Raw genomic sequence first — 23,136 nt, 5'->3', positions numbered from 1 at the left:
CATACATTTATTGCAGAAAAATTAATAAGTTTAAGGCAAAGTGGGACTCAAGTGAAGCCTTAATAGTCATGCCAATCTGAATCAGCATATTTTGTTCTTACAATTCTTTCATAATTTTCCACTATGTTTGAGAGAAACACAGCATGGAACAAGCCTTTCAACCCACTAAGCCAGCACCACAGATCAAGCACCCATTTTTTTTACACTAATCCTACTCTAATCCATATTATTCTCCCCCTATATTCCCATTTTCCCCCAATTTCTACTCTTGAAAACAGTCTTGCATCACTTCCAAACCACTGGCCACTCTCCTGTTTCTATTCAAGTTGTTTCTCTTAAAACAATTTTGACTGGTTAGTCATCAGTATGGTCAGGTGTATTAAGTAATGATTCCAACTAATCCAGTTCTGCCACTAGAAGATGCAAAGATTCTAATTACCTGGGATAGTGGCAACAGTGATCAGGAGAAAAAATGAACTCTCTTCTCCATGCTGAGACCAACTGTATTTGTCCAACAACTGCAAGCAGAGTTCAATCAACAAACCGGACAATGAAATTAATTTCAGCTATTTAGTAAAGAATGTGATTTATTGGATTAAAGCTAATGGAATCATGGAATTCAACTTATTGGTGCTTGGATCTTACATTAAATCTTCAACTGATCAGTGAAATGTGATAAAGAACAAGTTGAATAAACTTTACTTGCCAATCAAAACTATCTTTCTACATTGCTCAACAATTACAGCATAGAAGCACATCTGTGATTAGCTATTTTCCACATGGGCAGTCAAGGAAATTGAGCCAGCTTCTCCTGGGAATATGTACTGCTTCCACTACCAGCAGCAAATCATACAAAAGCAGGTGGAGCTACCTCATTACTTCATCTGTTGTTATACAAGAGAAAGCATAAAAGGAATGAGTTTTGGGTAGATAGGTAAATTAAGTTCAATCAAGACAATGTCAGTATTGTCGCATTACACATTTCTTTCTTGTGTCATCTTGTACATATATGGAATACAGTGGCTTTGAAAAGTCATTCAAATTAGAATTGGGTGAAATTATTCAAAAGGGAAGCTAACAAACAAAATATCTCAGCAACAGTGGGCCTGAACATCTATTAATATGTGTTGACAAGCCAAAAATAGCTTGGTTGGGCAGCAATAATGCAGGTGGTAATGTCATACACTTAAACCTACACCTAAATTTGATGGATTTGTTACGGTCTACCATATTGAAAGAGGCCCCCATATCTACAAATATAAAATTAATATACTAATAACTATATTTAAATCTAGATTAAGCTTTGCAAACATCTAATACCATAAATACTAGTTCCTCTGAAGTATTAGGGACGTTTGTAAATGGATACATGGTTAGAAAGTATCCTACTTTTTTTTGCTGCACTCTACATCCACCAGATCATTCTAACCATCCACATCTATTTTTATGATTAAGCAAATGTTCCTGACTTTTATTCCCAAAGTTTATTACATGATGGTCTAATATCATTATTAGCTTAGAGGAATTAAAGAAGTCTACAATGAAGTTTAACATTACATTTACATAAGGAGCTAAGTGCAAAAACCAATGTACATAATTTTCTTACACAAATCAGTTATAGCAATTCCTCTAAGCTAAGATCCCAATGTTGGTAATATTCTATTTTTTGGAAATAGGCTAAAAATCAGTTCACTATTGATTTTTAAAACTTTTTTTTTGGAAGGCACACATTCATGCAAGGCTGTCTCAGATAATTATAATGTTGCACCACAGAAGAATTCTGTATAAAGATCAACAACAGTTAGGCCATAGGTTTTCAAGGTGGAGGACATGGCAAAGTTTGGGTTGAAGGACACATCTATAGAAATGAGGACTCTTCAATCAATCTTTATAGAAGAGATTGGGAAGCACTCAGAAAAATAAAAAATTTTTTTTAAAGTAGGGCAGCAAATTTTTGGGAATCCATATTTTGTCCATCTCTAGTTGGCCTGAATAGCAAAGGCACACTGACGTGACTCTTCATCTCCAAAGAAACTAGTTTACAATTATTGCTTTCCAAAGAGAATTAGGCAAAGGTAACCACAATCTATCACAGTGGTGTAACGGTTAGTCTAATTTCCACTCCATCACTAAAATTGTTCAATTTATGACATTTACGCCAATAACATCATTCTATTGCAATTTTAAATTCAAAGGCTTATTTTTTTCAATGGAATACCTACACTAGATCTCATTTAAATGACAAAGGTGTTAAAACGTTTTGAATATTCTACAGATATTAAGTTTAAACACTGATCCAAAAAAAGGCTTGCACTTTTAGACTGTAATTCTATGGGAAGGACCGTAAAACAGGAATTTCTGCAGATGATTCTAGCTGAAAATCTATCAGTATGGACTTGATTGAACAAATGGCCAGTCCATTCCAATACTATGATCTAACTCAATAAACAAAGACCTCTTACTGCAGATCCAACAATGATTTGGTCACAAAAGAAATGGGTTGAGAGAAAAATGATTTCCTAAATTAGTATTACTCCCATCTAACTTTGCAGAGTGAGCCAGAATGATACCAACTATATAAAATTAGAAGGGTATGTCCTCCCCACCACCCACTTCTTTTAAGAGAAACTCTGGTAAATGATTAAGAACATTTGTTACATTTAGTACAATTAAAAAGGACAAACAGAAGGCGAGAGGAATGTCCTTGAGGCATGAAGAAATTACATTGATCTCCCATTTAACAAGTAGCTAGTTAAGCCACCTCAGAGGGCAGTAAGATTCAAATCTAATGTGAGAAACTAGAGGCATGTGCAAGCCAGGTTCTTTCCCCTTTAGGATGAAAACATTTGCATTTTTAATAATGATCTGGCAGTTTGTTCTTCAGTGCTGGAAAATTACTAGATTTATCAAATTCAATTCTGTAAATCTGACATTATAGTTGGCACAAACATTGTGGGCCTAAGGGCCTATTCCTGTGCTGTACTTGCTTATGTTCTAACAAATCCTAATGGGATAGGAAACTGACTTCTGGTTAGGGTTTAAATCCCACCACAAGTCATGAAACTGAACTACTGAGTACAAGTTTGAGAAAAGTGAATCAGCAGATAATCGAACTTAAGGTACATTTACTATCCTCTCCTACCCCTCACATCAGTAACTCATGCAAGCTCACAGCCTGAGGAATGCTGGCCGAGCTTATCATTTAAATGTTTTGCTTTTATAAAATATGAATTAACTGCATTGACACTATTATGCTGCAGTTTTGAGAATGAAAACAAGTACTAAGATCAACTATTCTTTCACGCAACCAATGCCATAGACAAAAATGCTGTAAGTATCTCAAGTTTAAGTCAACTTACTTTTTGCAATGACTACAATGAAGCTAATCTACTGCACTACTAATCCACTGGGAAAACAGCTCACATTTGAAACTTACGTCTAAGGTGAAAAATACTCATTGAACCTCATTTATATTTACAAGGGAGGGAGGTGAGAGAGGGTAGAGAACCTAAATTACCACTGACTACGCTACCAGGGTCCCAGTAGTCCACAATGTGTAGTACAAAAACAAGAGTAAAGTACTGAACACAAGTACCTGTACCAAACTGCCAAGTATAGACAGCACGGGGAGTGTGAAACAACAAAAACTATCTGCACATATACTTAAAACGACGCGCGTTATTTAAAGTGAAATCGATTCTTTAAAAAGTTACATTTTTTGTTTCTACAGGGTTGCTTGTTGAGAGCTTTCCTTCTGCAATAAAGCAAACAAAAAGGAACGATACCAAATGTTGTTTTCGGGCATCCTATAAATAGTCCTGTGGCAAGTCTATGTAACAAGTCTGGGAGTAAACAATTTAAAAATAATTCAAGGTTAGCACTCGAATCGTTTTAGCTTTCCAAATTAATCCATGTGATAGTGCTTGTTTTCTTTTGGAAATTTTAAGTTTTTTTGGAAGGGGGGAGGGAGGGGACGGACTTCTTTTCTCTGTGCTCATGGGTATTTCAGTGTGGCAACAAGCTGCACGTTAACATGTCGGTCACGCCATTGATTTACAGAAAGGTTCACTGCCAAAATGGAGGCTCTAATCCGATGAGACGGCATGAAACCGGATCCACCCCGACTTCGAGAAGAGGCTTCATCAACCCATAATAGACAAAACAATTCAATCTCGTTACTACATAATAAATCAAAATGATCTCCCCCCCCCCTTATTTTTAAAAGAAACTCACTTATTTGAAAACTTACCACAATGAGGTGTTTTTAAAATGGACAAATGAATATTGTTTTAGATATTTTTAAAAAAGCCAAGCATGCACAACTGTTTATATATTTTTTTAAAAAGGAAGGAAAAAAAGCCCTACCCAGCATACATTTTTTTACTGTTTAAAAAAAAGAGAAAGAGAGAAATACAAACTGTATAGTATTCACCTCCCAGGAGCTGATTTTCCCCCGGAAACAAAGTTAAAATTAAAGCAGGTAGAGAGAAAGAGAGAGAGATAGAGAGAGAATGGCAATGTTAAAACTTAATTTTTAAGAATGGTTGATATATAAGAATGTTACTCGACCTTTCGTCCCCTGCAAGCTCAGACTCTGTCATATTTAGAGCATCATTTTGTCAACTGGTGTTTGGGGGGTTGGAGAAAAGGCTTTCAAAAGCCATTTTCCCCCACACAAACAGTCAAGACTGAGAGGGTCTCAACAGAGACGTTGCTGGTGTGACTGTTGATAAAAAAATATAAATAAATAAAAAAAATCTCACGGTAAATTTGATGAGAGTACAGTATTTTTTCTTTTTTAAAAGAAAAAAACACAAGAGCGTTCAACCTTACGCGAGTTCTTATTTGGTTAAACTGTTTTGCGTATTGGTTCTAAAGAGTTTGATACCCCTCTTTTTCCGTCGGTTTTGTTCTTGGTGATATTGGTTGGCGAGAGCAACAAAAAAAGAAAAGGAAAATTTTCACACGCTGTGGTTACTCCTCACAAACATGGCGCTCGATGCTTTCTAGTGCAGCGACGGTAACAGGGTTCTCTACCGATTTTACACAGAGGAAACGAATGAGCCCCCGCGCCCAGCCTCAACCTAACCGCTAACGCACTCAAAGCGCCGCCCCCGGCCCTCTCCTAGTGGCCCACCGCTCTTGACTGACACCACCACCGCCCACAGAAAACGGAGGGAAGCCCAACGCCTGACGGGCGGAACGTCAATCAGCCTCTCCTCCCCGCCCACCCACCCAACCAACCCCCCCCTCCTGACGTGAAGTTCCGGTAGCAGGTTAGGTTGATTGGTGAGGTTGAAGGACTCTTCTAGAAAAGAAAATAAGTCCCCCTCCCCCCCACTTCTCTCTCACTGCGCGGAGTGATCTAGGTATGTGGGTGGGGTTAGCGAGACTCAAGAGGCTTATTTATTCGTGCGTTTTAGGTTTTGTTGTGTATCTTGTTTCTCTTTTTTAAAAGAAAGGAATTGCATTTTGCTGGCGATCGCGAATCGTGCATTAAATCTGAGATTTGAGCGGGAAGCAGAAATCGGGCGATGCAATTTGTCCGCAAGAACGGTCGTGTGGTGCTGACAAAATGGCGCCGGCAGGAAATAGCCGGGTGGACGATTTAACTTGCAGCCTTCACACCAAAGACGGGTGTAAAATTACTTCACCTAATGCAGTTAATCTCTGGGGAAAAAATGGTGGTTGTTTCGCGATTCCCGATGCGGGGACGTTGCTCGTGTTGTGGTGGGTCGTTTCTCCTGCAGAAACGACTTTGTAACGATAAAAGGGAACGCGTAAAAGTTACTGAAATCCCTGATCAAAAAGTACACGTGTGTAGAAGAGAGAGGGGTAAATGTCACTGGGGAAGATTCTTAGGCTAATCATGATCAATAAAACGAGCATCTCAAAATGATGATTTATTTGATGGCTTCCTTTCCCCTCCGCACAGATTTGGAAGTTGAAGGGACAGTAAGTTGACACCCTAATTGAGCTCTAGACTGCTGTTATATAGGTTGTCCTGATGCCGAATGAGCAAACAGCCAAACCTTGATTCTTTCTTGCAAGTTAAAAATTAACCAACATTTAATTAGTGCTCAATTACGTTCACCCCTCCCCCTCCAGATGTCAGCCTCTTTCTTTCACTGCCCCCACCCCATGACTTCCTCTGCCTCATGAAATCCTCAAGGCGGTTTCAAGAACCTTATAAACTGCTTAACACTTAATATTCCTTGCACCACTTTTTTTCATGTAGCTTGTCATCAATCAGGTTTCCCTTGTAGGGTAAATGCCTTGTTTGAGAACCAAGGTGCCCTCAGCCTTTTTGGGTACATGTAAAAATTATGCAATTGTTCAAAATCCAGCTGAGTTCTCTTAGTTTTAAAGCTATCATTTAGTCCTGATCCAATAACCAAAAAAAATAATGTAGCTGTTTCTGGGACTTTGTTCAGACTTAACTGCTGGCTTAATTTCCCTAGATTTATAAAAATGATTACAATGCCAAAACATTTGTTTGCTTGGGAAGCTCTTTGTATTATTCTTGGAAATGGAAACCTGGTCTCTTTTATGAATGACAGGTCAGTTGTAAGGTTACGTAATGCTAACTATATGCAAAATGTAGTGGTTATTAAATTCTGTCAGGAAAGATCTTTTTTAACTGCCTTGAGTCCAAGCTATGCTCCAAGTGCCAACAAAATTCAATTGGTAGTACTCAACTGAATCAAAGTTTGAGTACAGTGTTGTATTGAGTATTTTTGCATTGTCAAATGAACTGCGTTTTGAATAAATATCTATGGATATTAAAGATTCCATCAATTTTGCACTGTTCTACTAGTCCTTGTTACTCCATCCACTATGTCAACAAAAACAGCAAACAGATTAGAGTTTAGAAAAGTTATGGTAAAAGATAAGGACCACTGTAAGGTAAAAACAGTTAATTAGAGGAGCTTAAAATGGGATGAGAACAGATGTGGTCTGGTTAAATAGGATTAAAACACAAGATGCTCAGCAGGTCAGACTGCATCCTTGGTGAAAGTGTGTGGAATGGAAATGATTGGTAAGAGAACTAAACATGATTTGAGGAAAAGCTTTTCTTATACAGTGAGTGGTTAGAATCTGGAATGAACTGCCTGGAGAATGTAGTTATGACCTTCAGAAGCAACTCAATAAGTATTTAAAAGGAAAAAAAATAGCAGGGCTTAGGGGAGAGGGTAGAGGAGTGGGACTAGCTGTTCTGCTCTCGCATAGCTCCACCACGGACACAATGAAACAAATGTCCCACTTCTGTGCTGTTTGTTACCTTTCCATGAACTAATTGTTCATTTGATTAAGCCTTCACAAAACTACCAGTCTGCTGTTTGTACGCAATATTGACCACAGTCTAGATGAAGGTCTCAACCCGAAATGACTTCATTTCCCTCCACAGATGCTGCCTGACCCACTGAGTTCCTTCAGCATCTTGTTTTTTGCTCCAGATTCCAGCATCTGCAGTCTCTTGTGTTTCCTAACTGTGGTGGTAGCTGTCTCCCTGATTCTATTTAAGTTACACAAATGTTCAATACTCTCAAGCTTATTATTGGTAATTGGTTTATTATTGTCACATACTGAGATACAGTGAAAAAACTTTGTTTTGCAAGCCATCCATACAGATCATTTCAAAAACATAAGTACTTGGAGGTAGTACAATAGAAAAGCAGTAACAGAATGCAGAACATAGTGTTATAGTTACAGCTATAGAGAAAGTGCCATGCAGGTAGACAATAAGGTGCTAGGGCCATGATGAGGTAGATTGTGAGGTCAAGAGTTCATCTTCAAAGCACAAGAGGTCTGTTCAAAAGTCTTATGACAGTGGGATAGATCCAATAGTTTTAACAAGTTATTGTGTACTAGTTTTAACTCTGAAAATTACTTTTGAATCTTAAGAAGGCTGATAATTTAGTTGCTTTGTTTTAAGCTGGAATTAATGATTCAAAAATGCATGAATTTTTTTTGGATTTTTTGTTTGTTTTTTTTCTCTTCAAATCTTTCACTGCTTCGTAATCTTGATTGTCTTGTGAAACTATTTACAGAATTCTTGGCAACTGTGCTAGTTAATCTGTGCTTTTGGCAACCTTGCTAATTCTTCTAACTAGGAGTTTAAGGCATTGTAGAGGAAGTCAACTGTTCCTTTCAGTAAATTATTAATGGAATGGCAACACATTTATTTTCTATGTTGATGGTTTTCTCTGACTGCCAAGGATTTACCCTTGGTTGTATCTTTATGTGTCAGCCAAGAACCAGTCATGTAGCAGAACCCTGATAACAGACATACACATACTTAAACAGAGTAAAATTAGATACTCCCTTAAGCTTAATCTCGCTGTTGTTAAATTTGTGATTTTATTTTTTATTGTGAAAGGATGGTACATTTCCAGCAAACAAAATATGAAAGTTATTTAAAGATTAGTTTCGTGACCATGTTTGTTTTTTGCGATAGTCGTAGTTTATCAGATTTTATTACTCAGAACTTGTATTTTGGTCTGGCCTGCTCAGTACTAAGTCTTAAATAAACCTAATGTTGTAAATGGTGTTTGACATATACTTGCTGAGAAGTTGGAGCTGATTCTGTTAATATGAGGTGTACCCAACAGCATCCTCAAAATTTTCTCTATTTACTTTTCTCATTAATTAATAATGACTACTCTAGGGCAAAATCAGCAAGATCAAATAATAGCTACAATAATATGCCTTGATAAAAGAAAATAGATGGATAGGCTTTTGGAAATTCAAGGATTCATGGGGTCAGTAGTAAGAAAGGCAAATGCAATGTTAGCATTCATTTCAAGAGAACTAAATGTAAAAGCAAGGACGTAATGCTGAGCCTTTATAAGGCGTTGGTCAGACCACACTTTGAGTATTGTGAGCAGTTTTGGACCTCATATCGAAGGAAGGTTGTGCTGGCATTGGAGAGGGTCCAGAGGAGGTTTACAAGAATGATCCTGGGAATGAAATGGTTAACCTGTGAGGAGCGTTTGATGGCTCTGGGCCTGTACTCGCTGGAGTTTAGAAGGATGAGGGGGGATCTCATTGCAGACTTGATGGGCCAAGCGGCCTACTTCTGCTTCATTGTCTTGTGAAACCTACCGAATATTCAAAGGCCTGGATAGAGTGGATGTGGAGAGGATGTTTCCAGTAGTGGGAGAATCTAGGATCAGAGGGCACAACCTCAGAATAGAAGGACATCCCTTTAGAATGGTGATGAGGAAGAATTTCTTTAGCCAAAGGGTGGTGAATCTGTGGAATTCATTGTTACAGACGGCTGTGGAGGCCAAATCATTGGGTATATTTAAAGTGGATGTTGATAAGTTCTTGATTGGTAAGGGTGTCAAAGGTTACGTGGAGAAGGCAGGAGAATGGGCTTGAGAGGGAATTATAAATCAGCCATGATCGAATGGCGGAGCAGATTCAAAGGGCCGAATGGCCTAATTCTGCTCCTATGTCTTATGGTCTTATGAATATGAGGATGGGGTAGGAAATTGGTGTTGTGCCTTGGTCTTGTTTCGTAAGAACATCAGAGAAAGGAGCAGGCTTGAGAGGCTGATTCTGCTCTTTTCTCCAATGTTCTTGTGAAACCAGGGGTCAGGCTTGGGTACTTAATTAAGTGGGCTGACAAGATCTCAGGACAGGCAAGAAAAGAGATGTTTTTATTCATTAGGGAGTTAAGATGGTGGGTGGGTGTAGATTTATCCCTGAAGTTAGTAATTGCAGCATTACATGCCATGTCACATTCAGCACCTGCTGGGGTCAGGCCAGTGAGTGATTCAGTATCTGGTGCTGGATGTGGTGGGAAGAGGAAACACTGTAGCTTTGGAACAAATCACTGAGCTGAGGAGGTATGCTCATCTTGGTTGACAGGACAAGTGCGAGGTGTTGCATTTTGGTCAGTAAAACTAGGGCAGGACTTGCACTCTCCAGTGTTGTGGAACAGAGATACCCAGGGATACAGGTACATAGTTCTCTGAAAGTGGCGACACAGATAGACAAGCTGATGAAGAAGGTATTCAGGACGTTTGCCTTCATCAGTCAGGACATTGAGTGCAGTAGATGGAATGTAGTGTTACAACCGTACAAGTCATTAGTGAGACTACACATGGAGTGTTGTGTGCAGTTCTGGTTGCTCAGCTATAGGAAGGATGTCATTAAGCTGGAAAGGGTGCAGAAAAGGTTCACAAGGATGTTACCAGGACTGGTCAGCTTGAGTTGTAAGGAGAGGCTGGATAGGCTGGGGCTTTTTTCCCTGGAGCGTAGGAGGTTGAGGATTGACCTTGTATAAAATCATGAGGGGCATAGATAAGGTGAATGGCCACAGTCTTTTTCCCAGGGTACGTGAGTCTTAAACTAGAGGGCATAGGTTTAAGTGAGAGGGGAAAGGTTTAAAAGGGATCTGAGGGGCAAATTTTTTATAGAGGGTGGTGGGTATATGGAACAAGCTGCCAGAAGAAGCTGTAGAAGTGGGTCTGATAACAATGTTTAAAAGACATTTGAACAGATACATGGATAGAAAAGGCCTAGATGGATATGAGCCAAACAAAGGCAAATGGGACTAACTTTGATAGTAATCTTGGTCAGCATGGACTCGTTGGGCTGAAGGGCCTGTTTCTGTGCTGTATAACTATGACTCTGTGATAACATGGAGGAGTTGTAACTAGTGAACCATACTTCCTTAACTAGATTGGAAGATAGAACATAGAACACCACAGCACAGCACAGGGCCTTCAGTCCACAATGTTGTGCCGACATTTTATCCTGCTCTAATATCTATCTAACCCTTCCGTCCCAAATGTTAACCCTTCCCTCCCATTTCTCTATCATTCATGTGGCTATCTAAGAGTCTCCTAAATGTCCCTAACGTATCTGCCCCCACAACCTCTGCCGGCAGTGCATTCCACGCATCCACCACTCTCTGCTTAAAAAAAACTTATCCCTGACATCCCCCTTATACCTTCCTCCAATCACCTTAAAATTGTGCCCCCTCATGTTAGCCATTTTTGCCCTGGGAAAAGAGTCTCTGACTGTCCACTCGATCTATGCCTCTTATCATCTTGTACACCTTTATCAAGTCACTTCTCATCCTCCTCCTCTCCAAAGAGAAAACCCCTAGCTCACGCAACCTATCCTCATAAGACATGCTCTCCAATCCAGGCAGCATCCTGGTAAATCTCCTCTGCACCATCTCTAAAGCTTCCACATCCTTCCTATAATGGGGCATCCAGAACTGATGAAGGGTCAAGATGGGGAATGATTTGGTAGGAACACGTTGTGAACCAGCACAAGCAAAATACATGAAGTAAAATTGGAAAATGCTGGAAAAGCTGAACAGAACTGATGAAGGGTCTTCAACCTGAAATGTTAACTGTTTCTCTTTCCACAGATGCTGCCTGACCCATTGTGCTTTTCTGCCTTTTTCTGCTTTTATTTCAGATTTCCAGTAGCTGTAGTTACATTGATTTTCAAAAGCAAAAGAAGTTTGTGTATTACATCAAGAGGATCTAACATAAAAGAATGCTTAAATCTCTGGCATAAATAAATTTGTTGTGCTTCAAAACCAGTGCACTGTCAGCCTTCACATCTTAATAGATGTGAAAAAAACAAATGGGATAAAGCAGTAATAGATTTTATCATTGATAATGAAGGATTAACAGAGCAAATTGAAATTATGGAAACTGGTGGTCAAGTGATAAATGTTTTTTTTTGTTGTTTGTCAGACTAAAACCAGGTCTGGTTTGGTCTTATTTTGCTGTTTCTGCAAAAGAGAATCATTCTGAAGTGAGTGTAGAGCTAAAAACTGAAGTAGACTGGAAAAGTGTTTGCTGTTGTGCTCTTGAGCCTTTAAAGTAGGTCTTCTGGATAGCCAGATGTGTGAACACAGAAAACAAATGGACCTTTGATAACAGTCCTACGCGAGGAAACCAAAAAATATCTAGAGAACAAGATGGTAATTGGAAAAAACTTATGAGGGGAAAATTAAAAATGCAGAGCCAACCTAATTATTCAATTCACTTTCTTCTGTATATATTCAGACTAGAATTGTCAGAAATCTAGTCCCTGATTTGCTGTTCATGTTCTTAAGTCAGACACTGGTGCAGACAGGCCAAAGGAGAAACATTACCATCCCTAATAATGTTACTGAGCAACAGATCAAACTTGCAAAAGGGCAAACTTGCATTTATGTACTCAAAACCATAAGGCAGCTTAAGGAGTTTCACAACCACTGAAAGATTTTGCACTGTAGTCACTGTTGTGTATGGATTTTTAAATGTGTCTTAGCATTCCCTATACAGTGTCATCATACTAATATCTTGCCTGTGCCACGTCTCTAAGGCTGCAGTTGTGCTTTTCCTTCTAATGGGAATGTGGAATTGTTCCCACACTCTTGGGGAAGAGTTCATTGTGCTTTTTTAATACATTGGTATTTGTGTTCTCCTTCTTGTTGCTTGCCTCTTTTTTTAGCAGCAAGGGGTATTCATTCAAAAGCTATCCAGCCTCTTGTGGTTGCTATGAATGGCTGCTGACTTTTCTATTAATGGTACTCATTAAGGAGTGGTTTAAACTTCTATGATTGTTGCAGCTGTCCACCAAGCTTCAGATACACTGCAGTGCTCCCTGCTCTTTGTGCGATGTTGCCCAGTGTCATTCGGACATCCCAGCAACTCCCTGACAACCAATGTGATTCAAGGCTTTCTGCATTTTTTCTACACAGTGGTGGGAATGAATGCTTCAGTAACAATCAGCAGTAAAAACAAAGTATTTGCATGGGTTGATGATAAATTATGATAAAATATGCATACTGAAAGCTAAGCTGGCTGCAAAGTTGCTGATTGTGAAGATTTTCTGAGTCATCATGTGTTTTGTGGCCTTCCTGGTAATTCAGTTGCCATGGACAAGTATTTGCATAAACATAAAGACTAATATTTCCCTAATTTCACCCTTAGCTTTACAGTTCTTTAATTTCACCTTTAGCTTTGGTAGTACAGATCATATTTAGTGAATTTCCCTTAGCATTGCTTGTAGTGTGAGTGAAGAAAGATTTTGAGTTTTTGTGACTATTTTTCTTGTCTAAAATCTTTTTTCTTGCTTATTATTTTTCATGTAGTTCATGCTCTTCTGTAAAGTGGGCTGTTTATTCTTGTCCTTAGCTTGCCTTTTAATATACAGTTCCACACCTAGATGTGCAACAGTAGAATAATGATTAAGTTGCTGCACTAGCAGTCACAGTTCTGGGCTTTAGATCCAGAGACAGTTGTGAATCTCACCATGGCAGTTGGGGAATTTAAATTAAAAACTTGTAATTAAATAAAAGTACTAGACTCAGTACAAGCTCCTGGATTATGATAAAAATCCATCTGGTTCACAAAAATCTAGGAAAAGAAATCTGCTGTCTTCGTCTGGTGTGGCCAGAATATGATTCCAGATGCATCTTAACAGCTTCCTCAGTTCGTGGGTAATTAGAGGTATTCAATAAATGCCAGCCTTGCCTGCAACAGATGAACAAATAAAAAAAACTTGATCCAATACTGAGTTTCCTTCCACATTGCTGTAGATTTTCTGATTGGGTATTGTAGTGCCCTTAGCTGCAAGAATTCCTGCTGTAAAATGGAACTTAAAGAAATTGCAGGACTAAAAAACAGAGCAAAAAAGGGAGACTGTTTTATGTTCTAATAGACAGGCTGCATAGTCCAACTGCTGTAAAGGGAGGAGTCTTATTAATCAGTTTATGCTAAATCAGAAAATGACGCATGATGTGATGAAACCAGGATGTGAAAGGGCTTATGAAATATGGGCAATATGCTTATAACATTCTTTGAAGATTTAACAGAAGATCATTCTCAATGAACAGTCTTACTGTGGAAGTGGTTATGTGTGGCTTCATGTTCTCAGACCTGTGCGATCATTGTACTTCCTTTTGGAGTCTTGTACTGGTTGTATTGAGAAAGAAGGGCATGATGAAGAAGTTTAAGGATTGACTAGAAGGACTATAAAGAAAGTTGTAGATGGAGACCCTGTTGCTGAAAATAAGGACAGGGCAAGGATAGATGGCAGTGATATAAAAGTACTGTTCAAAGCAGACTGACTCAGCTGGGAGATGAAGGTGGTAGAAGCAACAGTGCTGCTTGCTGTTCGGAAACAGCATTGCAAGGTAAACAAAATACTTAAGACAATTTAAGCAATATTTAAAAGACTGAATTGGGAAGAAAATAAATTCAACACTGTTAGTAGCTGAGGAATTTTAAAAATTTATGTATATTTAGTGTATGGATTGTATTGAAAACATTTTCATGCAATGTCACAGCCATCCTATGGTGATAAAATTAGAACAGTGGCAATGCAACAGTTTGTCATTGCTACATCATTTATGCATGCCTGTAATGTAATCTTGGATCATTTTTCTTTAACATTTTTAACTAACCCTTTATGAGTCTATTGAATGCTTTATAACATCTCATCTTGGATGCAGGAGAAATTAATTTTCAAGTCAGTGACACATAAGCACAAAAGTGGGAAGTGTTTAGATGAAGGATTTTTAAAGTCACAGTTGATCTGATAGGCATCTTTATGCAATAAATATGTTGTTTAGAATTGTTTATTTCATATATCAAAAGTGCCCAAATATTAGAGAGCCAAAATGGATGTTTTGAGGTTTCATGTACTGATGTTCTACATAATAGAAGTCTAATGAGATAACTCAGCTGTAACTTTCTATGCAGAAGTTTTCATAGTCAGTGTTCAAAACAAATACAGTTTCCTTCCTTTTCTCTTTACAAAGGGAAAATGGAAGATCAGGTTAAACAATGTAAAATTTTATCTGCAAAGCTATAGTTTTGTTCCTTGGAGGATGAGGAGGAGTCAGAACTAGTTGTACAGTGGATTTCAGGATGTCAGAAAGAACTTGATAACCAAAGTAGCGAATGCGTACAGAAAGATCCCACAGACACTAACCTGATAATGACCAGATTTCTCTTTTGTTATATTGGTTGAGGGGTAAAGCCACGACAAGAATAGAATCCCCTTGGTTGTCTTCAAAATAAACCCATCCACCTAATGAATGGACCCTCAACCCTAACTCTAAATGGAACCTAACCCTAACTCTAAATTTTAGCTGAAAGAGAATTCTTCTTACAGTGTACAACAGCCTCAGTACAACACTGAAGTACCAGTCTAGATGTTAAGCTCAAGTCTCTTGCATATTACTTGAACCTCTCAGCCTTCTGACTGAAGTTGAGGATGCCAACAGAGATACAATAGAAAATAACAATTAATAAATCAGTTAACAAAATATTTGCTTTTTAGTGAAGGACAGACAAACGGAAAGAAAAGGGGAAAAATGGCTAGTTCTGCAGACAAGCCACTGGAGGGCAATGTAAGTATGGATCCCACTGACCAATCCACTGCATGATCTGTCTTGTTCTGTGCCTCCTCTGTGAAAGCCAGTAACTGCTTACTCCTGATCATTCTAAATCATTTTGAGCTTAAAAATAGAGCAGCAATTTGAATTGAAATGTATTAAAATAACACAGTAAAGAAGGAACATACTATTCTAAAACTGATTTATCGAGGATTTGAACGAAGAAGCTTTCAAGTATTGTTCTTTTGTTAATATGTTGTCATAAGTATGTGCAGCTGCCAGATACAATGTCCATGTGTCTAAAAAAAATGGTTTCATAATTAGTAGATGTTACTAAATTAATATATGGACTAAAATTAGTGATCAGCAAAGCCTTTCTCTATTTCTGCTGGGTTTTTTTTAAAGGCTTTATAAACTATATAGAGTTGTCTCAGTCAAAAAGTAATCATTTGAAAATAAGATATTAAGCAGCAACTCTTTCAAGTACTCTAAACATCTAACAATGTCTTTTCATTGGTAGCTACAGAGCTTTAAGATCTGTTATGTGCAAGGTGATCTGTTCTCATGTCCAGAGAAGGATGCACTGGCACATTGCATCAGTGAAGATTGTAACATGGAGGCAGGGATAGCGGTTTTGTTCAAGAGGAAATATGGATGTGTCGAGGAGTTACAAAATCAGAGTAAGAAAATTATTATTGATTGAAATAACGTTTCATCATAGGAATGGATGTGCTTTTCCCTGTTTTCATAGATCTATTAATTAAATTTTTCTTTCTGAAGAAAGTTAGTCAAATAGTGATTTCTTTCAGATGCTCGACGTGAATTGCATACCTAATCTCTTGTTACATTTTCTTGTTTCTTCTATTCCCCAACTTTTTGAAGCACCTTTTTTACTTTTGAATGTTGACATGATTTTTACTTCAATCACTAATTGGTAACATTATCTGCATAAAACCTTTCTTCATCTGGATCTTCTAAATTTCCTGCATTTAGTCTATTATATAAGTCCCCAATCACTCTTAACCACAGCATAATGAATGGTAGTACATTTTTGTCTCAAAAAGTAAAATAAAATCACTTTGAGTTTTCCAAAAATTACAAAGGGAATTGCCAGGTTAGTTTTAAAGTTCTTCATTCAGAAGTTGTAAAGAAAACAAGAAATGGAATGCTTAATGCTGGGAATTGAATTAAAAATCAAAAAATTGTGATTGCAAAGTAGTTCAGTGAACATTAGAAAGAAAGATATTATCCATTGGGATCCCATCACAGCATTGCTGTAGCAGATAACCTGTAGCAGAAAATATTGTAATAATTTGGGGGAGTCACAGGCTGAGTGTAATGTGAATAATTTAATTTGTATATAAGGCTTGTTGCATTATGAAGTAGAATTTTACAATTGAAGTCTAAAAAAGAATTGGGCTGATTCTAAGTTTAGCGAGCAGTGCAAGATTCATAAGTTTGTTATCAAGGCCGAAGTAGATTCTGAATCACAAGAAGGACTAGATTTGTGGCCTTTGCTCCAGCGTTTTGGTTGCCTTGGAAAAGTCATAGTTTGATTAACACTTCTTGTTTTGGCAAGAGGGATAGATGTGCACTGGAGAAGATGAGGGGGTAGGTGGAGAATTTTTACTAATAGCCTAATGCCAATTAATACAGTTCTGACCGCCTGGCTATAGGAAAGATGTCATTAAGCTGGAAAGGGTGCAAAAAAGATTCACAAGGATATTACTGGGATAGAGGGTGGTGGGTATATGGAACGAGGTGGGTACAATTACAAGGTTTAAAAGACATTTGAACAGGTACAGGGATAGGAAAGGTTTAGCTGGATATTGGCCAAACGCAGGTAAATGGGACTAGCTATGATAGGCAACGCTGTCAACATGGACAAGTTGGGCCGGAGGGGCTGTTTCTGTGCAATATAACTACATCTCTGTGACTCATTTGACTTAAGTAATAATTTGCAAAAACTGTTGGTATCTCCAGAGAAAGTATACCAAGCCAAATGCACAATAAATCTAAAGGAAGGGTAAAAATGTAGCCATCCAAACAGATACACTTCATTCATGAAGTTTATAGAAAGAAGTTTTGTTTTGCTAAATCTTAACTTGACTTTGATTGATTTAGACCCATCATAATAACAGTGTTACATGGTCTTGTTTGAATATGTACATCTCTGAATGGCAATTCCATATGCAACTCTGCCTAATTAATTTAAGATGGGTTAAAACTTTTAATTTGTTTGCTAATAATTCATTTAAGATTGCGCACTATGAAAAATAGGACTCCAGTGTGCATGGACATCAATGATTAACATCATTTCAATAGAATTTTTTTATCTTTTATTCTTATGAAATATTATTGATGAAAAATATTAAATCTGCTTTCACCTGTACAACCTAACCTTATGAACATTTCCAACATTTTCTGTTTCAATACAAATTTCCAGCATTCACAGTTTACTTCACTTGCATAGTAAATATACTTTCAAAACTCCAAATACCTATACCATCTCAATTTGTGCTTCAACTGTGTTGAGCGATCATTGTAAACCTATGGGTTAGGTCCTGATCCATTAAATAAATTTATCATAATACATTAAGTGGGAGGTTTCATAAAATTGGAAATGGATCTCATTATTATAACCTATGGGAGTCAAACTTGTACCTGCTCATGTAATGTGATTAATGATTTTATTCATGCTGATTTGTCATCAGGTCATTGTATTTACATGTTAGCTAAAATCATTTTTAATTGGTGCCTTTCTTTACAGAAAAAAAAATTGGGGATGTTGCAGTGCTACAGAAAGATCAGAGATGCATCTATTATTTGGTAATTGATCTGGATTTTTTATTTTAATCAATTGTGAAATGAGATCATAATTTGCTGGTTTATTTAAGCAGCTTAGAAAGATACAGAATAATTTGGAAATGTAAATATTTTCTTTATGTGTTCCTTTTGATATTCTATTTTCTTTGTAAATTGTAATATACCTGCAGGTGCCAATGATTCTTCAGTATATTTGTTAATCAGATGAAAATCTCCATAATCCCTCTTAAAACTATTTGATTTACTGCTAAGCTAGCTAAGATTCATTCCAGATTTAAATATAAATCCTCAAAGGCCCAACTCCAAGTTACGAATATGATATTCAAAAGTTATATAAGAAATGGAAACATGAATTGGTGATTCTGCTCATCATGCCTGCCCTGCTGTGCAATAAGATCACAGTTAATCCATTTACCTCAATGCCACTTTCCTGTCTTGACTGCATATCTTTTGATTCCCTTAATATCTATAAATCTATGTCTTGAACATGCTCCGTTTCTGAGGCTTTGTACGCCTTGGTTAAGGAATTCCAAAAATCCACTATCCTCTTTGTGAAGATTTTTCTTCTCATCTTGGTCCTTAATGGCCACTTCCTTATTTTGAGGCTGTGACCTCTAGTTCTAGATACCTGACCCAGGGGACACGGCCCTGCATCTATGCTGTTGAGCCCTGCAACAGTTTTGTATGTTTTAGTGAGAATTTTCTTGGTATCTGTTGACTTCAGTTTTGCTAGTTGGTTCTTGATACCTAATATTTCTGATGTACACTTAACGTAGATGATCCAATGCATTTGGATACAAATCCTAGAAAATCTTTACTTTTATGCTTCCCCATCATAATTACCTATGTAGACAGTTAACAGTGACTTGCCTGATATTAAGTGATTGATTTTTCTATAGATCACCAAAAAGCTGGCATCAGATAAGCCTACTTATGACGCTCTGCAGAACAGCCTCAAGGCTATGAGGGACCACTGCCTGGATAACGGAATTTTGAAGATCTCAATGCCCAAGTAAAAATGATGGACACATTTATTTATTGCCAGTTTGAGCATTACCTTTCTTTAAATACTGTATATATACTTGATTATTCTATTGTTCTTCCTTTCTGGGCTGTTGTTCTCAACCCTGCACAGATTTGGGAGAATGGGATACATTGGAGGCCAGTGTTATGAACACAAGCTCCCATCTGGTGGTTGTAGAATTGGAAGTGGTTATGGAGGTAGCGAAGGGGAAAGCTGCAAGGGTATTTTGACAAGGGGAAGGGCATATTAAATTAGAGGCATCAGTGATACAGGTCACCATTAGGCTTAGAGATGCATATTTCACAGGACTGTGTAACTTTATGCATAAAGCACAAACATAGCGAAGAAAGGCTACCCTCTCTACAAACCAAGTGTTGACTACATAGCAGCTATAATATGTCTTCAAAAGCAGCAACTCTGTTCCAGTCACAGGAATGTAATGAAAATATCTTGCTTTAAAACAACACAAGTTAGCATGTTGAGAGGTGACAAGTATTCTTTTCATACAGACTGAGCACAGATGATGTTGTGAGTGATCTCTGTGAAGTCTGCTCAGTCTGATTTTGGAACCTGTTGTTTGGACAGCTAGTTCGGAACTTTGTAGCCTAAAAAAAAAGTCAGAAGAAATAAATTTTAAATTTTAAAAATGAGTAAAAGAAACAGCCAGGAGTTGATTTGGTTCTCTTATTTCTTCTTTTCACTAAATATGTAGTTCTGTTTACAAATATGTTGATAGCACCATTAAATGCAGTAACACAACATGAGCTAGAAGCTAATACAGAGTTGCTTGTCACATCAGTCTTTTGTTATGAGAGAACTGTCAGTAATTTTTTAGCATTTTTATATTAATTTTTTATTATCATCATTATTGCAGCATAGTGCTTTTCTAAAATCAGCCAGCTGGTTGAATGAAATCATTCACTAAGGGCTTTTAGAAGGGAATGGTGAACACTGTATTTGAAGGGCAATGACAGGACTAAGAAATATATTGCAGATATTTCAGCACTTGAGTCATTCAATCTGTCCAGTCTTAAGCAGTAGCTGGGTTCTTGTAGAAATTCAGGATTCTCAACATCATACAAATGCAACAAGGAAGTGATTTTTGGGTTTCACCATTCAGTTTGCATAATTTATGTCTTTTTAGCTTTTGTATGGCTGGAAAGCTCAAGAAATCTTTTGAGTGTTGCATTTTTCTTCCTGCTTACTGACTCCTACTCAGTATTCTACTAAAATCCTTCTTGGTTTCACTCCATTAAGACCCAAAGTTCCAAAGGTCATAGTAGAATCATGAAAAATTATGACATCAAACGACATTATTTGACCCATCATGCCCATACCAGCCAAAAATGAAGCCATTTAAGTTACTCTGCTTCCCAGCTGTCAGTCTATTGCCTATAGATTACAACTCCACAAGTGCTGAAGTAATGAGGGTTTCTGCCTCCACTGCTCTTTCAACCGGTGAGTTCCATACTTCCATTTGGGTGAAAGTGTTTTTACCTCAACTCCTCTCTATTTCTTCCATCAATAAACTTAAATCTATGCCCCCAAGTTATTGACCAAGATATGCCCCTTATCCTGTTTAAGGCACATAAGTTTGTATCCCTCAATTAAATCTTCTTTCGACCTTCATAGCAGGCAACACAACAAATATCATGTCCTCACTTGATCTGAGCCTTTATATTCAGTGTTTTTTTTCATTCTAGTGATTTCCTGCAACAAAACGGGGAAGACTAGTTTTGGTTGCTGTCCTTAGACAGCTTCCCCGTCTCTGGAAGTTGTCCAAAGTTGAGCCAGGCTACTTTAGTCTCTTTGTCATTGTGCAGTTCTGATTTTAATTGCTCTATCATTGGCTACAATTGTAGGCACCTTGGCCCCGAGCTGTGGAATTCTCTTCCTACACTTCTCAGCCTGGCCACCTCCCTTGCATCTTCTAAGATGCTCCTTGGTCATCTGTCCTGATATTTCTTTCTGTGGCTCAGTATTAAACTGCAGATGTTATTTTCTTTGCTTACTGTATTTCATTTCATTGGAAGCCTTATATTTGTTTGTTAGCTCAGTATCTGGGTCTGTTATTAAGAATATTGCCATTTTCTCTGCAGGATTGGATGTGGACTGGACAACCTGGAGTGGGACAAAGTTTCTGCTATAATCCAAGAAGTCTTTAAGAGCACAGATATTATAATCACCGTGTACTCTTTGTAAGGTTAGCTTTGTTACATGTACAACACTATAATTAGTATTCTTTACGAATATTGTTGGGGACAGATAGGCATGAAATGTTGACAGGTACTTTCATTGGGTACCTGTTTGATTCCCATTATTAGGTGGTTTATGTTTTCTGCTTCTGTTGGCAGGTCTGAATTTCCTAATGTTTAATCTGCTCACAAAATCACCATATTTACGATCACAAATTTCAGTGCAGTGTGTTTCCATAATTTCTATAATGGATTGTCATTTATGGAGAAAGACAGGCAGTTCATTTTTGTTGGAGAAGTTTCATGTCAGAAATCTGAGGCAATTCAAGAATTTTCTTCAGTCTGTTATGTATCAATGTGGCAACCAATTTTGCATGAATTCTAACTTGCAACGTGAATATCCCTATATGTTCACCTGTTCACATGTCCCTACTGTGTAAATTTATGAGAATTAAAACTTTTTGTTGAAACTGCTGTTGCCATGGAATTACTTTACATGATCACTTTTTTCCTGTTATTTGCATTCAGTTTTATTACACTAAACAGACCATTTTACCCAAACATGTTTTGATGGTATTTATACTTGGATTTCCTCCCACCCTATCACTTTGCACCCTGTCAACATTGCTTTTGGTTCCTTTCTTCCTCATACTTCTCTTCATGTATGGCTGAAGAGAATATATATTCCTCCACAATGGAAGCATCGAGAACTATCCTTTAAGTTTCCTTCGTAATTCTAAAGGTCTCTATTAGGTCTCCTCTTAGTCTTTTCTACAGAGTGCCATTTTTCCCTGATATTGTGTTCCTCTGATTCTGGCACCATCCTTGCAAACTTTTTGTGCACTTTCTCTGTCCTTATTGTAATGTGGAGAATAGAAATATGCACATTATTCCCAAGGTGTAATCTAACCAAGCTTCTATATAAGTTTAACATAAACTCTGTGATCTTGAATTTTATTCCTCCAGTAGAAGAACATGCTGTTTGCTACTTTCAATGATTCTCTACACCAAGATAACCTGTCCATTTAGATTCCAAAAAGACTAAATCCCAGTCACTAGCAATAATGGTGCTAACTGAATTCACTCGCTTGGTAAATTGGACTGGCTGCTTAAGGCTTCTTTTTTGTGCCTGTAAATGCAATCCAGCCTAATGAGTCTTTAATTTTCTACCTCATTCTTTTCCTCTATGGGGTGTATCATTTCCCAATTTGCAGTATTCTCATTCTTCAAAGCGTTGAGGATTTCAATTAATGACTATTATCTGATCTAAGTATGAGGTTGCGCTGGAGAGAGTGTAGAAGAGATTCACAAGGATGTTGCCTGTATTGAAGAATTTCAGTTATGCAGAGTGATTGGACAGGTTGGGCTTGTTTTCCCTGTAGAGAAGGAGGCTGAAGAGTGACCTGATAGAAGTATATAAAATAATGAGAGGCATAGATAGTCAAAACCCTCTTTCCCATGCTAGGGTTATCAAAAAGAGTATAGGTTTATGGTGAGAGATAGATTTAAAGGGGATCTTAAGGGTAAGTTTTGTACAGAGGTTGGTTGATATCTGGAACGTAGTGCGAGAGGAGGTAGTGGGATCAGATACTGTTGTTACACTTCAGGCATTTAGACAGGCAAGGCTTAAAAGGAAATGGTCCTAATGCAGACAAATGGGATCAGTGTAGATGGGCAAAAAGGTTAGCATAGACAGAATTTCCTCCCAATACCAGTGCACCATTTTC

At 37.7% G+C, this 23,136-nt stretch overlaps 2 protein-coding genes across 7 annotated transcripts in view; one reads left to right on the top strand and one right to left on the bottom strand.

Annotated features, from left to right (window-relative positions):
- Positions 1 to 5,026, bottom strand: part of LOC127575057 (zinc finger CCCH domain-containing protein 6) — a 33,122-nt gene extending 28,096 nt beyond the window's left edge. Inside the window, exon 1 of one of the 2 annotated variants that reach the window (XM_052024689.1) lies at positions 4,570 to 5,026. In XM_052024689.1, the coding sequence (XP_051880649.1) occupies positions 4,570 to 4,601 (32 nt within the window). In that variant the 5' untranslated portion in view covers positions 4,602 to 5,026. Of the gene's footprint in view, positions 1 to 3,713; positions 3,865 to 4,569 lie in introns of those variants that run through there. The other variant, XM_052024690.1, reaches the window with a different exon arrangement.
- A 232-nt stretch (positions 5,027 to 5,258) lies between these two features.
- LOC127575059 (ADP-ribose glycohydrolase OARD1-like) lies at positions 5,259 to 21,879 on the top strand. Of its 5 annotated transcripts, none has more exons than XM_052024696.1 (6): positions 5,259 to 5,369; positions 15,310 to 15,379; positions 15,885 to 16,044; positions 18,135 to 18,193; positions 19,090 to 19,202; positions 21,314 to 21,879. In XM_052024696.1, exons 2-6 carry the CDS (start codon positions 15,344 to 15,346, stop codon positions 21,414 to 21,416), a joined length of 471 nt encoding a protein of 156 aa, XP_051880656.1. In that variant the 5' UTR covers positions 5,259 to 5,369; positions 15,310 to 15,343; the 3' UTR covers positions 21,417 to 21,879. The 5 variants fall into 5 exon arrangements, with proteins under 5 accessions (XP_051880656.1, XP_051880651.1, XP_051880653.1 ...); XM_052024691.1 differs by lacking the exon at positions 5,259 to 5,369 and adding an exon at positions 5,441 to 5,730; XM_052024693.1 differs by lacking the exon at positions 5,259 to 5,369 and adding an exon at positions 5,447 to 5,637.
- Positions 21,880 to 23,136: the final 1,257 nt, after the last annotated feature.

The sequence above is a fragment of the Pristis pectinata genome, chromosome 10, assembly GCF_009764475.1.
Source record: "Pristis pectinata isolate sPriPec2 chromosome 10, sPriPec2.1.pri, whole genome shotgun sequence".
Lineage (NCBI taxonomy): Eukaryota > Metazoa > Chordata > Chondrichthyes > Rhinopristiformes > Pristidae > Pristis > Pristis pectinata.
Note: the sequence above shows the minus strand (reverse complement) of the source record. Positions and strands in the feature narration are given on the sequence as shown.